Here is a 14,295-nt window from a genome sequence, read left to right as displayed (position 1 = left end):
TTTATCAATAAACTATCATAACTTTTAATAGTTCAATAAACAAAACAGAATCCTTTACATAATCAAAATAAAATATCACCAATATCAGGTAAAGAACATTATCACAGAAACATTTAAAACAAAGACAAAACTTTTATACATTAAATTACAATTCCTTTATCTTATAATTACTTAAAAGTGCACATGTTGTATTCTAGTTCCAACGTGAGTATCAGTCAAACCAGGAATAATAGGAGTAATTATAACATGGAACTTTAATGGAATCCTGTCAGACATAAAGTATGAAACATTAGTATCATTTATGTGGATTAAGTCTTCGTTGGTTGTAGGTTGGTTCACTGCATCATACACCATCAAATCATCAATAGTTATCAGATTTTGATTATTATCAAACAACACAACCTTTTGTACAACAGTCACAACATGAATAATTTTATTCTGAACGGCGTATACCAGAATGGCGACACGAACATGACGAGCAACTTTTCCAATATTTTCTGGTCGTAATTTCATTTTAATTGTTGCACGCACAGTTTTGATTATCACTTCTGGTATTTCAATTGGACCACGCCAAGACACCAACATTCCCTTGCCAAAACACATACCTTTCAAGTACATTTCAATTTCCTGTTTTATAAAAAGAATAATTTTAATTTACAATAATTAATGATTGTAATTTTAATTGTACAGACCCAATTAGATTCTTCATTAAGTTCTCGCTCTCGATCAAAAAGACTGCTACAGGTTACAATTTCTCGCTTTATAGATTGATAGTTTTGGATAGCTTTTGTGCGTACTCTAAAAGAATTTCCCCATCGTTCACAAGTGTACAATCTTGGTGTACATTCTAATATATGTTCAGTATCTGACTGTTTTTCTAAAAACAAAAATAAATAACTAAAATAATACGCTAATATAATTAAACTATAAATAATATACCCATTTTAATCAAATTGTATTCCATGGCTGCAGCCATTTTATCAACAAAAAAGTCTTTATTCTGTTTGACAACAGGTACCATTAATAATTGGGCCATCTGTCTTGGAAGAATCATTGGATATCTAATATATGACATAACATGTTCTGTTAAGGAACTCATGTAATCTTCAATTATATCTGAATCATTACATTCAAGTAGTTTTTCTGCCGACTGATAGTTTAGCCAAGATGCAACACACCTATAATATATTTATACATTATAATATCTTTAAAGTGTCATCAATAAGTAATACTCATTTACAAAATCAGGAAGGAGGCTAAGCCCCCAATTTTTTTTTAACCTCAACAAAAATTGAAGGAATAAAACATTTTATAAAATTTACTACATATTTATTTTCAAATAATTAGTTAGTACCAGGTATAAGGTACCTTCGGTTTATTATAAATTTTAGAAAAAACTATTAACTACAGAAAACTGGTAATATTATTAAAATATTAACACCCCACACATTTCACATATTAAGACAACTCCATATTGTCAACTGGAGAACACTTATCAGTTAGTTATCTGTTTAGTATTTAAATATAATATAATGTATAATATTATAAATTTATAATGACATAAAAAGTTTGCAGGGTAGAGTAATAGAATCCCCGAGGTTCATATTTAGTTGATAATATTATATTATGACTCTACCTCTTTTCCTACAAGGTTTATGAGGCTAATTACACCATTAGTAATATTAAAATTAAATTTAAACAATTACCCAAACAACTGCATTTCATCATGTACCACAAGATCGGACTGTTTCAATAGCCCAACAAGAATATCACATTGAAATGTATTAAAACATTTTGTACAAGAATCAAGATTCCATTTGATATAATTTCTGCAAGCCTAATTGATTAATTTATATTAGTATTTTTATTTTATATTGGTAATAAAAATTATGAATAATTTCTCCAGAGAAGTTATTAATAAAATACAGATTATAAACTCACTTTGAGTAATTTATTCCATGGTGGCTTAATGTCCATACACTCAGTATCTTGCCAAATTTTACAATAATATAAAGCCTGAAACAAATTTTTGAAAATTATACTTTAATTAAAGTTTGAAAATCATATATTATAAAAGTTGAAACATATTTCAATCAAATAACATTAACAATATAAAGTTAAAAGATTAAAAATAAGAACTTAGCATATATTAACAAAAAGAAAACATTCAAAAATATACTTTTAAAAATCACAAACCCTAATTCCTATATGTAGATATAAATAGTAAATTTTCTCATTTATGTGAAATTAACAAAAATACTTTTCATATATTATGATAAAATCAATAAGATAGAACAAAATAATATTTACATTGATTGTAGTTGGTTGGTTTAATGACAACACATATTGAAACCAAGTTACTAATTGACCCTGGTCAGCAGCATCAGCTATATGTTCACACATATACTCAACACATAATGTTGTAAGATCCTAAAAAAGGTATATTAAATTAATGAAATTTTTTTTACATAACTGATCTATAATTTGTACAGTATACCTTGACATTATACTTGTCAGCCAACACTAGCATTGGCATAATATTAGATTGTTCGAGCGTTATTACACCTGTATAAAAATATTGGAGAAAAACTGGAAATACTTCGATACACTGTTGCACTTCTTGTAGCTCAATAACTTCTTGATGTGAGTCACTCCATGTTGAGTTCATCAACATGGTCTATAAAGATAATTAAATAAATATATTAAAATCTACAGAATAGTTTAATTGCTTTTTACATTGAAAATCACCTCAAACACATCACTGGATATACATAACATGAAGCGATGAGCTGGATACGATATTCCACCCACAACAAGGGTAATATCATTTAATAGTTTATTGGCATAGACATGTTGAATTTTTTTCAATAGAGCATTTGAATTATCATTCTAAATTTGAATATATATTTATATTTTTAAATCACAATATACTGAGAATTTAGAATTTTTTTTATTGGTAACTTACAACATTAGGCATTGCATATGAATGATCCATTTCACATTCAGCAGACATTCTTCGTCGCTTCATTCCCAATCAATAAAATTATTAAATGCGTTTGTAGGAATAAGAATTTTTTTTAAATTAAATCATCATATTTGTTATTTGAATATATAAATCATTCATAATAATTAATAATGTAAAATTTTGATAGTAAAGAACTAAAATTCCATTTTTTGATTTGTCTTAATTTAATAATTTACCATAGAAAATTAGAAAACAATATCTAATATCTATGATTATTACAAATTAACAGATTTCTTATCAAGTCCGAGATAACATAATCAATAGAAAAAAATAAACCTCGTGGACTAGTGCTCACTGCCACTAATTTAAACTTTAAATTTAGTGAATCACATTGAATTGTGGTATAAATCCAAATAATATTTTATGAATGCTATTAATGATTATGCCTAATAGGAAATGACATATTATTTTCGCTTTCTAATTATTTTGCAAATAATTTAATATTATATTCGTTTAAAAAAAAGAAAACGAAATTAAATATAATATGATGTTCACGCATTACATGCGTGCGAATAACGGATATGCCAATCATATTTTTGATATTTAAACACATAATGTATAACAATTTACTTCTAGCATATAGAATATCCTTAGTGATTATCATATAAATTTTTAATTTTAATCGAAACCAACGTGAAAAATAATAATAACACAAGTCTGCCAAGTAGGTGTTCTGCATAATACATTAATACCTACCTATGTCACAAACTTATGAGTATGCGTATGAGTATCAAATAACTATAAAGTAGTGTCGAAAATAAAATTATGAATATTATTTTGAATATAAAATATTAGCATTTGGATACATTGAAGTTTGTAGAAAACTACTTAAACGATTGGTGTTTCAAGTGTTTCAATATACATAATGGCATAATGCTTAAAACTGGTCATAATCTGTACATGATCAAATTGATGATTTCGATACATCGAGATTTCAAATTTAAGCCCTAGCCTCTATTAAAATAAATCGTAAAAACAATTTTTAAATTTTGAATGGAGTGATTAATTTTACTGTTTTTTATATATTTTTATTTTTGTCTGTGGACACCTTTTGGCGTGGTAAAAAAAATGCTTAGATATTCAACATTAGGTTTCTGAAGGAAAATATTTAGGGATATCAAATTTATCAGCTATTTTCAAAATAATCAGGTCAAAAATAAAAGATTTCTTACAAGTTATAAGTTATTAATTATTATTACTCAAATTGAAAAAAATATTGAAGGTACAATTTAGTCACTATTTGTATTGTGAATATTAAATTTATTGAAATCACATATTTGCACGATTCAGGATCCAGGGGTACTGGACCCACAATGCACGATAATGCAATTTTTTACAATTTCCCACGTTTTTGGATTTTTTTTTAAATTCTGTGTGTTTTAATGAACAAAATACCTAACTAAACTAAATGTATTGTTATATAAATAGATTATTTTACAATGGTAATTAATTTAATATATAAAATATCAACACATATGTAATTTAGGTATTTCGTTTATTTTTAGGAAAAAAAGCTTTCCTAAACGTACTATCGAGAATAAATAAATACAAAATAGAAATTCCGGAGCCAAGTATACCTTTACCTACCAAACCTATTATTACATGGTAGGGAACATGGTTAAATGCTGCACTTTTCTATGCAATTAATTTTGAAAATTGTTTAATTGTGATTAAAAACGATGTTAATAATAATCCCTATCAGTGTGGAAAAATGAAACAGCTCGTATAAAATAATGCAGTCAAATGTGGTTTGTAGCATTCATAAAATTACACTTATCTGAGTTATTCGTAAATTGAAGTTATTTTAACAAATATTCCAGGTACAAATGAAAAAAAATAAAATAAAGGTTATAAACTATTAAATCTTACTATGAAAACTAAAGACATGAAGTTATATCAAGTAAAACAGATGTTTCTTTAGATATAACGCCTAACTGCTTGAATATGAACATGCACCATTGAGCACATTGAGTATTAAACATTCACCAAAAACTAGTGTAGAAATATAATGTATTATTCCTTTATATAAACATATTTTAAGTGATAAAATATTTAATCTTAATTTTTGTTTTTAGTGCAATTAAATTCGGTCTGTATTAAATCCCATCAAAAATTCCTGGGCACGTCACTGGTCACTGTGACAAACTATCATATTGGTCTACTCAGTGGCGCAACTAGACACTTGAGGGGCTTAAAGTCAAGTATAAAATGGGGTCCCCTACCCAAAAATGTAAATAGCTTTAAACAATCCAAGGTACACCGCTTCCTCCTCTCCTAATTCCCATAAGATAATTAGAACCATTGAATAGATAATAATTTCATAAAATTAAAAATTATTCTAAAAGCTAACTTTTTTTTAAATATAAATTTATTAGTTAAATTCAGTATTAATATTTGTAGAGCTCTTTGTAAAAAATTATCTACAAAATGCTCTACATAATATTGAGAAAAAAGAATAGTAGACGAAATCAACTCTTAACAGTTAATATCTAGTACATATTATAATCTAATGCAATTATTCAGAAATGCAAGTATAAAATATACATATTTTAATATTTATATAAACATTTAAATATACTATATAGTATATTTTTTTATATACCTATAATCTTTACTTATAGTTCAATAAATGGTATACATATAATAATAAATACAAGTGTTGTTCTTTATAAAAATACTTGGATACTTTGAACTTTCTATTGATAGTCACCTTGACTAATGTATAATTTTTCTTTACTTTTAGAAAATAACCAATAACACATAATAAATAATAATTAACACATTATCCAGTTTTATCAAATAAAAAATGATGAGCTATAGCATTGATTATAAATACTATACTCTATTCGAAATGAGATCGTACCTCGGCAGCCAGCTTGTGCGCATGGGCGTGGCTTTATTACACAGCAGGCCTACAGATAGTTGACTCGGTAGGGTGGACAAACGGGCGTTATCTGACTGCTGCTAGACGAAAACTGGTTGCTGCTGAGGTACAATTTCATTCCGAATAGAGAATAGTATTTATAATCAATGGTTATAGGTACCTAATTTAATTATTAATTATTTTAGCATAATATTATATGCAACTTAACTATTTTGTGACTCTTAAAAATGTTGTAAATAGGTATAATTAAAAAATTGAAGATATACTTATAAACATAAAATATTTAGTGCATTAAAATAATATCAACTTTTTGAAAATGTATACAAAACAAAATATACATAAGAAAAATATATAATTTAATTAATAAATGTAATTTTGTCTTTATAGATTATTAGATTATTGAATCTGGATTGAAAACACTATAAAATAAAAAACTTAAATAGTAACCGTTGCTAAGATAACACTCTCCGGCTCATCGGCTTTAGCTGTTGAGTTGTAATAACAAATTTCTATAAATAGGAGGAAAATTGGATACTTCAAAAAAACACTTTTCTTGGCCTTAATTTATTATTTAGCCATGATAATGATTTTATATTATATATTATTAAAGCTATACGTAGATGTTTATATTCAAATATAGGAAAAAACAATTTTTATTCTTTGGCCATGAGCAGCCACTTGCATTATTAGGGGGCCTCAAAGTTTCCCTTTGCTAACTTACCCGCTAGTTGTGCCACTGGGCCTACTCAATGCCAGATAAATTCAACGCCTACTATATAAAGCAGGAACTATTAGTACTTTCTCAGTCTTCAATAGTGGTTAAGATACGAACGGGTACTTCATCCTTGCAAGCAATTATTCCCCTCGGTAAATAACATACTATATAAGTATATAATATAAGGAATATTATTCATAATTTACAGTGTATATTGTAAATTCTATCTACAAACTCAAATTTAGAGCGACCAGCTAACATTTTATCAGTAACTTACAAGTTTAATTTAGATTTGATTCTACATGAAAATAAACTACTAAAAATAATGTAGATAAAATATAATTTTATTTATGAAAATATCAATAAATTTAAAATTAATTTTGAATTTAAAACAAATATTTCCCTAGTGTTTTCTTCGATATGAACATCCTGAAAAAATAATAAAAAGGTATATTAATCAACAATAATTTTTATATAGAAGAATTTCATTATTCAGCACAATAAAACACTATTTGTTTTCTCTCTCTAAATCATACAAATTTATGTTTATCAAAATCAATCCTGTGCTTTCATGCTTTAATATTAAAGTGAATTAACTTGTTGTTAAACTTAAAAATAGGAATATTATCTGTGTTTGCACATTAAATTATTACAATATTTCAATTTGTATGCAAGGTATGAGTATGTGCTATGCATAATATAACACTTTAAATTTATATAACGCAAAAAAGAATTGAAATATTAAAAAAGCTAATAAACAACAGACAGATAACACGTTCTAAAGCTTAAGTATCAGAGAGAAAACAAATATAGTGCTAATATTCTCTTAAAAATAATAGTAACTAACAAATTATGAATTATTATTTTTAATTTCTATTTTTGGAAAAAACATATTAATTAATAAATTTATATTATATTTAATATTAAATTAAATAATTACCATCAGACAATTTCCCTTTGCCTCCAGTTGGTCTGCAAAGTACTATTAGACAACCGTCACATTTCACGTTTTCTTGAACATGGCTAAAAACTGTTTTAATTTTGTAGCAACCTGAAATTTAATTATAAAAATATAAAAATTTTTAAAAATGTAATATCAATTAAATTAATTTGTATTACCTGGACACTTGATATCCATAAAATATGAATTAGGACGAGGTACAAGTCGCTTCAATTTGTGGCTCCGTAAATCTTCTACAGCAGATGGATGAAGTATACTTTTTGCTAACTAAATAAATCATTTTTATTACAATCTTTTTAGATAAAATTTAATCTTAGAATGTGAATTCATTAAAAAGTTAACACCTTAATACAAAATAGATTCACTTTTAACCTATCATAGGTAATGTTAACAATTGTTTAATTATAAATACATTGATGAACTAATTGAAATACTTACATAAATATCCTAAGCTTTAAATATACCAAAAACAAAAAATTAAGAATTTTGTTTTAAAAAATTTAACAAGGAAATAGATATTAAAGTAGTGACAGATAAAATCAATTAGTTCAAAATTCTTAATATGGTGATAAAAAAATATTTTATACATTATTTATAGTTAATAAATATTTTTTTATACAAACATTTACTAACACATTATTACATGAAACCATAAATTATTTCTTGTTCTTTTTCAAAAGAAAGGGACCAATTTTTAATACTAAATTCTTTGCCAAGAACACCTATTAAAGATATTGAGTAAGTGATTTATAAAGAAGAAAAAAATATTAAAATAATTTCTTAAATGTTCACATTATCTATGATTGAGAAACTTTGTTAAAATTATAAGTAGAGTAATAAACAAATATGCATCATTAAACTGTATATATGATGAATTTGATCTAATTGTTAGCATTGGTAGTAAGCAATCGCAGACAGGTGTGGAAACTGTTTATGTAAATACTTTCCCTAAAATATATAAACCAAAGTTATTAGGTAGTGATTTACCAAGGGGAGTAATTACAACCTTCTAATTAGTGAAAAGTATTGAAAATTGTCTGTAAAGTTATAAATATACACCCTTTATATTCCATCCCACACTTTTAAATCCCAGTCCGTAAATGGCAGTAAGATGATAAGTCCTTAATAATGTTTTAAGTATTAGGTAATTGTCTATAGATAGTAGGTACTGTAGTAATTCAATACCATGGTGTTATTTTAATTATTTATTTCAAACTGAATGTTACCAAATATTAAAAAGTATTATTGTTAAATAAATTCGATCTCAATATTTTAATATATAGACAATAATAGATAATATATATATATAGTACAGAACATATAAATTAAATTGAATGAGGATTAACAACGAAATACGATAACGTTAAAATAGTTTGAACGTTTATACTTCAATATACTTACAGGCATTTTAAATCAACACATATATATCTTTTCGCTAGTCAAGAATCGCCAAACTTTCCAAACTCATTCACGGCTATGGAATGATAGTCGGTAGAACGGGATAAATAGTGACAAATTCCTAACTTCTTTACAACGTGTAAATTCTATTGGCAAACCGTCTGTGGATAACGTGCGTATGCTGAGCTTTACTACTTAAGCGCTTCGTAATAGATATGTAATTTGTATATTGTTGCACATTCACTATCAATTATCACTATTCATTATATCTATATGGTGGTAAATGGTTTTGTACGAAACGTAAATCTTATCAATAAAAGTTGTCTTTTTCTTAGAACATATATATATATATATATATATATAACATTATGTATTTCATTTTAGACTCCCGTTTGTATGAAGTACGAAACGTTTTTGGCTATTTCACATGAACGCACAGATATGTATAATAAACATATAATACATATCTGTGCATGAACGTCGTGTGTCATAACCTCAAACATCTGTGATAATATATTTATTTCATTTAATTTTCGTGAGATTAATGTCGATCGAGTATAAAATATTATTAAAATGATTCTTTAAAGCGATTCGGCAAATTCTTAAAAATATGACGCTATAAATTGTTTATTTTCAATTTTAATAACTTACATTTTCAGAAATTATAGTCAAAAACCATCATGGTAACGTTAGGTTACACTTTAGCTCCACCCACTTATACCGTGGTCAGACATAACCTGTATTCACTTCAGTCGTCGTGCAGTTTGTTTACATTCTGCAAGTCGATTGAGCCATTCTTTTTAGTTTTTCCCGTCGTGTTACACTAACGTCAGAGACACAAGATGGGTAAGTAATTTTTATCCGTTTACATCCGCTTTAATATTTGGTCAACGCTTTTGGACTACTCGTATTCAATTAATGTTGCGTCGATAGCAACGATTTTTATCGACTTGATCGGGCTCCCGGCGTCTCGCGCACATATCGATGATATATTATTTGCAGTACCGTAATACCGTATATCTCGTGCAGCCTAATAACATCAACGTTTTTTGTTTAAGGTATATCCCGTGATACATGGCATAAACGTAGGAAGACCGGAGGTAAGCGCAAGCCCCTCCGCAAGAAGAGGAAGTATGAGTTGGGTCGCCCGGCTGCCAACACTAAGGTATGACATAAATTGACTGTAAAATGTAAAATCCTTGTTCTACAAGTATCTGCTCCGTGAACTAGATAGCTTTCAAATGGTAATTCAAACATGCCATTGTCAGATCTTTCTATTTCAATACACATTTAAGTTGCATTAGTGATGGGTCAAAAAACAGAATGTTAATGAGATTATTTTTTTACCTATAACGTTTTGATATGTTTTTTTAACCTAGGTTTGATTTAAATGTTATTGTAATATACATAATATGTTTTTGTACTGTGTAGAAATTATAAATTCTAGCGTTAATGATGAGACATTTTTGTCTGAATTTTTATGGAGATATATTTAATATTTTTCACCTCTAACGTTCTGATTTGCCGAATTTATAGTTTTTACTAAGTAAGGGAGTTGGTTTTATTAGTTTTTTGGAGTTAAATAATATTATGTATGATTTAAAAATATTATTGAAGATATTAATTTTTTAATATTCACTTCTCTAACATTGAAATATTGTTTTTAATTCATGATTGATTTACTTTTATGTTATTGTTATATTTGTAATATACATACTGTATTTTTGTGCTGTATAGAAATTATAAATTCTAGCGTTAATGATGAGACGTTTTTGTCTGAATTACTATGGAGATATATTTAATATTTTTCACCTCTAACGTTCTGACTTGCTGAATTTATAGTTTTTACTTAATAAGGGAGTTAGGTATATTGTTAAGTATATTATATTATTTTACGTATGATTAAAAGACAGAAATTTTTATGATGAGACTTGTATCCGAATATTATTGAAGATATATTTATTTTATTTTTCACCTCTAACGTTCTGATTTTCTGTCTGAATATTTAAGTATTATTATTAGTTATATAACATTATACAGTAATACACGCATGATGAGGTATTTCACTGACTAATGAATGAAGATATTTAATATTTTTCACCTCTAACGTTCTGACGTGCATTCGAATTCTTTCAAATTCTATTGAGCTATAACTGCATAGTTTTGTGTCTATTTATGATGAGATAAGTTAAAATGAAGAACTAATGATTAATTTAATCTATCCGCTTATTAATATCCTGAAATAGATTTAAGTGTTTGTATTAATCACATGGTTTTGTTTAATAATAATTTTGAAAAAAAGAATAAATACTTTTTTAGCAAATTTGTCATTGAATAAAGTATATATTAGAATGACCAACTCAATTAGTTTATTTATATTAACTTATGTTAATTTTTGATCTTTGAATTAGTATTTAATTTCAATTATATTGAGTAATTTTAGTCTATTTATGATGAGATTAGTTATAATGAAGAATTAATGATTAATTTAATCTATCCGCTTATTAATATCCTGAAATAGACTAGTTTTTTTTGTTTTTATTATTATTATTTTTTTTTCCAATAATAATATTGAAAAAATAACTTATTTAGCAAAAAGTCCTATTTATGATGACAAATTAAACTATGAGATGAAATGATTAGTAAACATATCCGCTTATTAATATCCTGAAATAGGTTTCTTTAAACTAAGATAGCCATATATTCTATTATTTACATTTATTTGTATAGTATAAATATATTATATATTAGTTTTATTATATCACTTAAATATTTTTAGCTTGGAGCTCGTCGTGTACACATTGTTCGTACCCGAGGAGGTAACAAGAAATACAGAGCATTAAGATTAGATCAAGGAAATTTTTCATGGGGTTCTGAAGGTATGATTAGATCAACTTAAAATTTAATTTTGTTATTTCCTCTATCATTTAATTTAATCGTTTTTTATTTAGGTATTTCTGCTAAAACTCGTATCATTGATGTTATCTACAACGCATCAAACAATGAGTTGGTCAGAACCAAAACTTTGGTTAAAAACGCAATTGTAGTCATAGACGCAACACCATTCCGTCAATGGTATGAAGGCCATTACGCTTTGCCTATTGGAAGAAGGAAGACTACAAAATTAGTACGTATTTACCTTAATATTTAATTCAAAATAATTTTTTAATTTCTTTAATGAATTATTAACCAATATTGCTCATATTTTATTAGTAGTTGAAAACCTAAGTTTTTATTGCTCTGTGATGAACCTCCATTATTGATAGGAATTGCCGTCTGATTAACTGATGACCGTGTACTATCTGAGAGCACTCTTGACTTGTCCATAGGTTATATATAGTAATTTATATAATAAAAATATAAACATATTTAAATGATGAGTAATTTATCGGTTCCTGATGTTTTCTTATGAGGACATATTTATTCCGCAGCGCTCTGATATTAAATTTGAAAACAAAATCTGCTATGATGAACCTTTCTGATAGGAATTGCCGTCTGATAATTGATGACCGTGTTCTAGCTGACTGCAGAAATAGGAATATATTACAAACAAAGAACTAAAACTTTTAACTTAAATAAAATCATGTATTTTATATATATGTTTATAAGACTATTTAAATTCAAATGATGAGTAATATTTCGGTTCCTGATAAAATTATATGAGGATATAATTTATTCCGCAGCGCTCTGATGTTAAATTTGAAAATAAAATCTGCTATGATGAACCTTTCTGATAGGAATTGCCGTCTGATAATTGATGACCGTGTTCTAGCTGACTGCAGAAATAGGAATATATTACAAACAAAGAACTAAAACTTTTAACTTAAATAAAATCATGTATTTTATATATATGTTTATAAGACTATTTAAATTCAAATGATGAGTAATATTTCGGTTCCTGATAAAATTATATGAGGATATAATTTATTCCGCAGCGCTCTGATGTTAAATTTGAAAATAAAATCTGCTATGATGAACCTTTCTGATAGGAATTGCCGTCTGATAATTGATGACCGTGTTCTAGCTGACTGCAGAAATAGGAATATATTACAAACAAAGAACTAAAACTTTTAACTTAAATAAAATCATGTATTTTATATATATGTTTATAAGACTATTTAAATTCAAATGATGAGTAATATTTCGGTTCCTGATAAAATTATATGAGGATATAATTTATTCCGCAGCGCTCTGATGTTCAATTAAATATTAAAATCTGTTATGATGAACCTTTCTGATAGGAATTGCCGTCTGATAATTGATGACCGTGTACTAGCTGAGAGCAGAAATGTGAATATATGAACAAATAAATTACGCTACAATCTAAAGTCATTATTTGAATTACTTAGGTCGCTATTAATAAGTTACAAATTATTAGTTTATTTACAGTTATGTTATAAAAACTAATTTTTCAGTCCATTAACAGCTGTATTGTATTTGTTATATTATTTATAGACTGAAGCTGAAGATGCAGTATTGAATAAGAAGCGATCATCAAAGGCTGAAGTTAAATACAAGAAAAGGCAACGTTTTGCCAAAGTAGAACCTGCAATCGATGAGCAGTTCCAAACCTCACGTTTATTAGGTATGTACCATCAAGTGACTGATAATGTTAATAAGAAAATGTTATTAAAACGCCATGATGATTTTGAATTTTATAATGGTGATATTGAAATTTTTGATTTTAATCGTTTTGATTAATATCTATCAATAATATGAACATTTTTTGTCATAGTTACACTGAGCGTTTTTTTTTATATATATAACTACATATTTAAAGTACTGTACATTAATGTTATGATGACAAATTGTAAGTTTAAGATAGGATAAAATTATCTATCTTATGATGTTTTCTTCATAGTTACCCTGAACTTAATATTATGTACAATGCTTTCTTTCATAATATTAAAAGATTATTGTACAACACTGTATTTTTAAATATTCAGCAATATTATGATGTTTAAGAAATCTCGTTAATATGATTTTTATATGAAATGTAAATCATTTTTTTCTGAATATTGCTTTTATATTATTAATTGGGTTTTAGGAACTATGTTTTAACCCCTTAAACTTATTATATTTATATTTTATCGAAATGATGATATTAAATTAAATTTTAATATTTATTTAGCGTGCTTGGGAAGCAGGCCTGGTCAATGTGGACGTGCTGATGGTTACATCTTAGAAGGCAAAGAATTGGAATTTTACCACAGGAAGATCAAGGCCAAGAAAGGCAAATAAATAAATGTTATTTTGTAATGATGTTCATGTTCTTCTGGCATTATTAAATAACAAATGTTTTTTGACATAAG

The 14,295-nt window shown here is 26.6% G+C and overlaps 3 protein-coding genes and 3 non-coding genes across 6 annotated transcripts; 4 read left to right on the top strand and 2 right to left on the bottom strand.

Annotated features, from left to right (window-relative positions):
- LOC132922427 (BTB/POZ domain-containing protein 17) lies at nt 1–3,236 on the bottom strand. Its single transcript, XM_060985940.1, has 9 exons — nt 2,966–3,236; nt 2,749–2,889; nt 2,498–2,677; nt 2,311–2,430; nt 1,942–2,016; nt 1,707–1,837; nt 940–1,178; nt 693–877; nt 1–627 (listed from the first exon to the last, which is right to left on the bottom strand). Exons 1-9 carry the CDS (start codon nt 3,026–3,028, stop codon nt 172–174), a joined length of 1,590 nt encoding a protein of 529 aa, XP_060841923.1. The 5' UTR covers nt 3,029–3,236; the 3' UTR covers nt 1–171.
- Nucleotides 3,237–6,947: 3,711 nt separating this feature from the next.
- On the bottom strand, nt 6,948–9,246 carry LOC132922691 (small ribosomal subunit protein eS27-like). The gene is made up of 4 exons (XM_060986336.1): nt 8,987–9,246; nt 7,744–7,852; nt 7,565–7,675; nt 6,948–7,053 (listed from the first exon to the last, which is right to left on the bottom strand). The coding sequence occupies exons 1-4, from the start codon at nt 8,990–8,992 to the stop codon at nt 7,028–7,030; spliced, it is 252 nt and encodes an 83-aa protein (XP_060842319.1). The 5' UTR covers nt 8,993–9,246; the 3' UTR covers nt 6,948–7,027.
- A 426-nt stretch (nt 9,247–9,672) lies between these two features.
- Nucleotides 9,673–14,294, top strand: LOC132920599 (small ribosomal subunit protein eS8). The gene is made up of 6 exons (XM_060983103.1): nt 9,673–9,829; nt 10,042–10,148; nt 11,763–11,862; nt 11,935–12,110; nt 13,439–13,568; nt 14,115–14,294. The coding sequence occupies exons 1-6, from the start codon at nt 9,826–9,828 to the stop codon at nt 14,222–14,224; spliced, it is 627 nt and encodes a 208-aa protein (XP_060839086.1). The 5' UTR covers nt 9,673–9,825; the 3' UTR covers nt 14,225–14,294.
- On the top strand, nt 12,445–12,509 carry LOC132923572 (small nucleolar RNA SNORD49). The gene has a single exon (XR_009661226.1). It is a non-coding gene; the product is annotated as a small nucleolar RNA SNORD49 (small nucleolar RNA).
- Nucleotides 12,697–12,761, top strand: LOC132923571 (small nucleolar RNA SNORD49). Its single transcript, XR_009661225.1, has one exon. It is a non-coding gene; the product is annotated as a small nucleolar RNA SNORD49 (small nucleolar RNA).
- Nucleotides 12,949–13,013, top strand: LOC132923570 (small nucleolar RNA SNORD49). The gene has a single exon (XR_009661224.1). It is a non-coding gene; the product is annotated as a small nucleolar RNA SNORD49 (small nucleolar RNA).
- Nucleotide 14,295: the final 1 nt, after the last annotated feature.

This window comes from Rhopalosiphum padi, chromosome 2, assembly GCF_020882245.1.
Source record: "Rhopalosiphum padi isolate XX-2018 chromosome 2, ASM2088224v1, whole genome shotgun sequence".
Lineage (NCBI taxonomy): Eukaryota > Metazoa > Arthropoda > Insecta > Hemiptera > Aphididae > Rhopalosiphum > Rhopalosiphum padi.
Note: the sequence above shows the minus strand (reverse complement) of the source record. Positions and strands in the feature narration are given on the sequence as shown.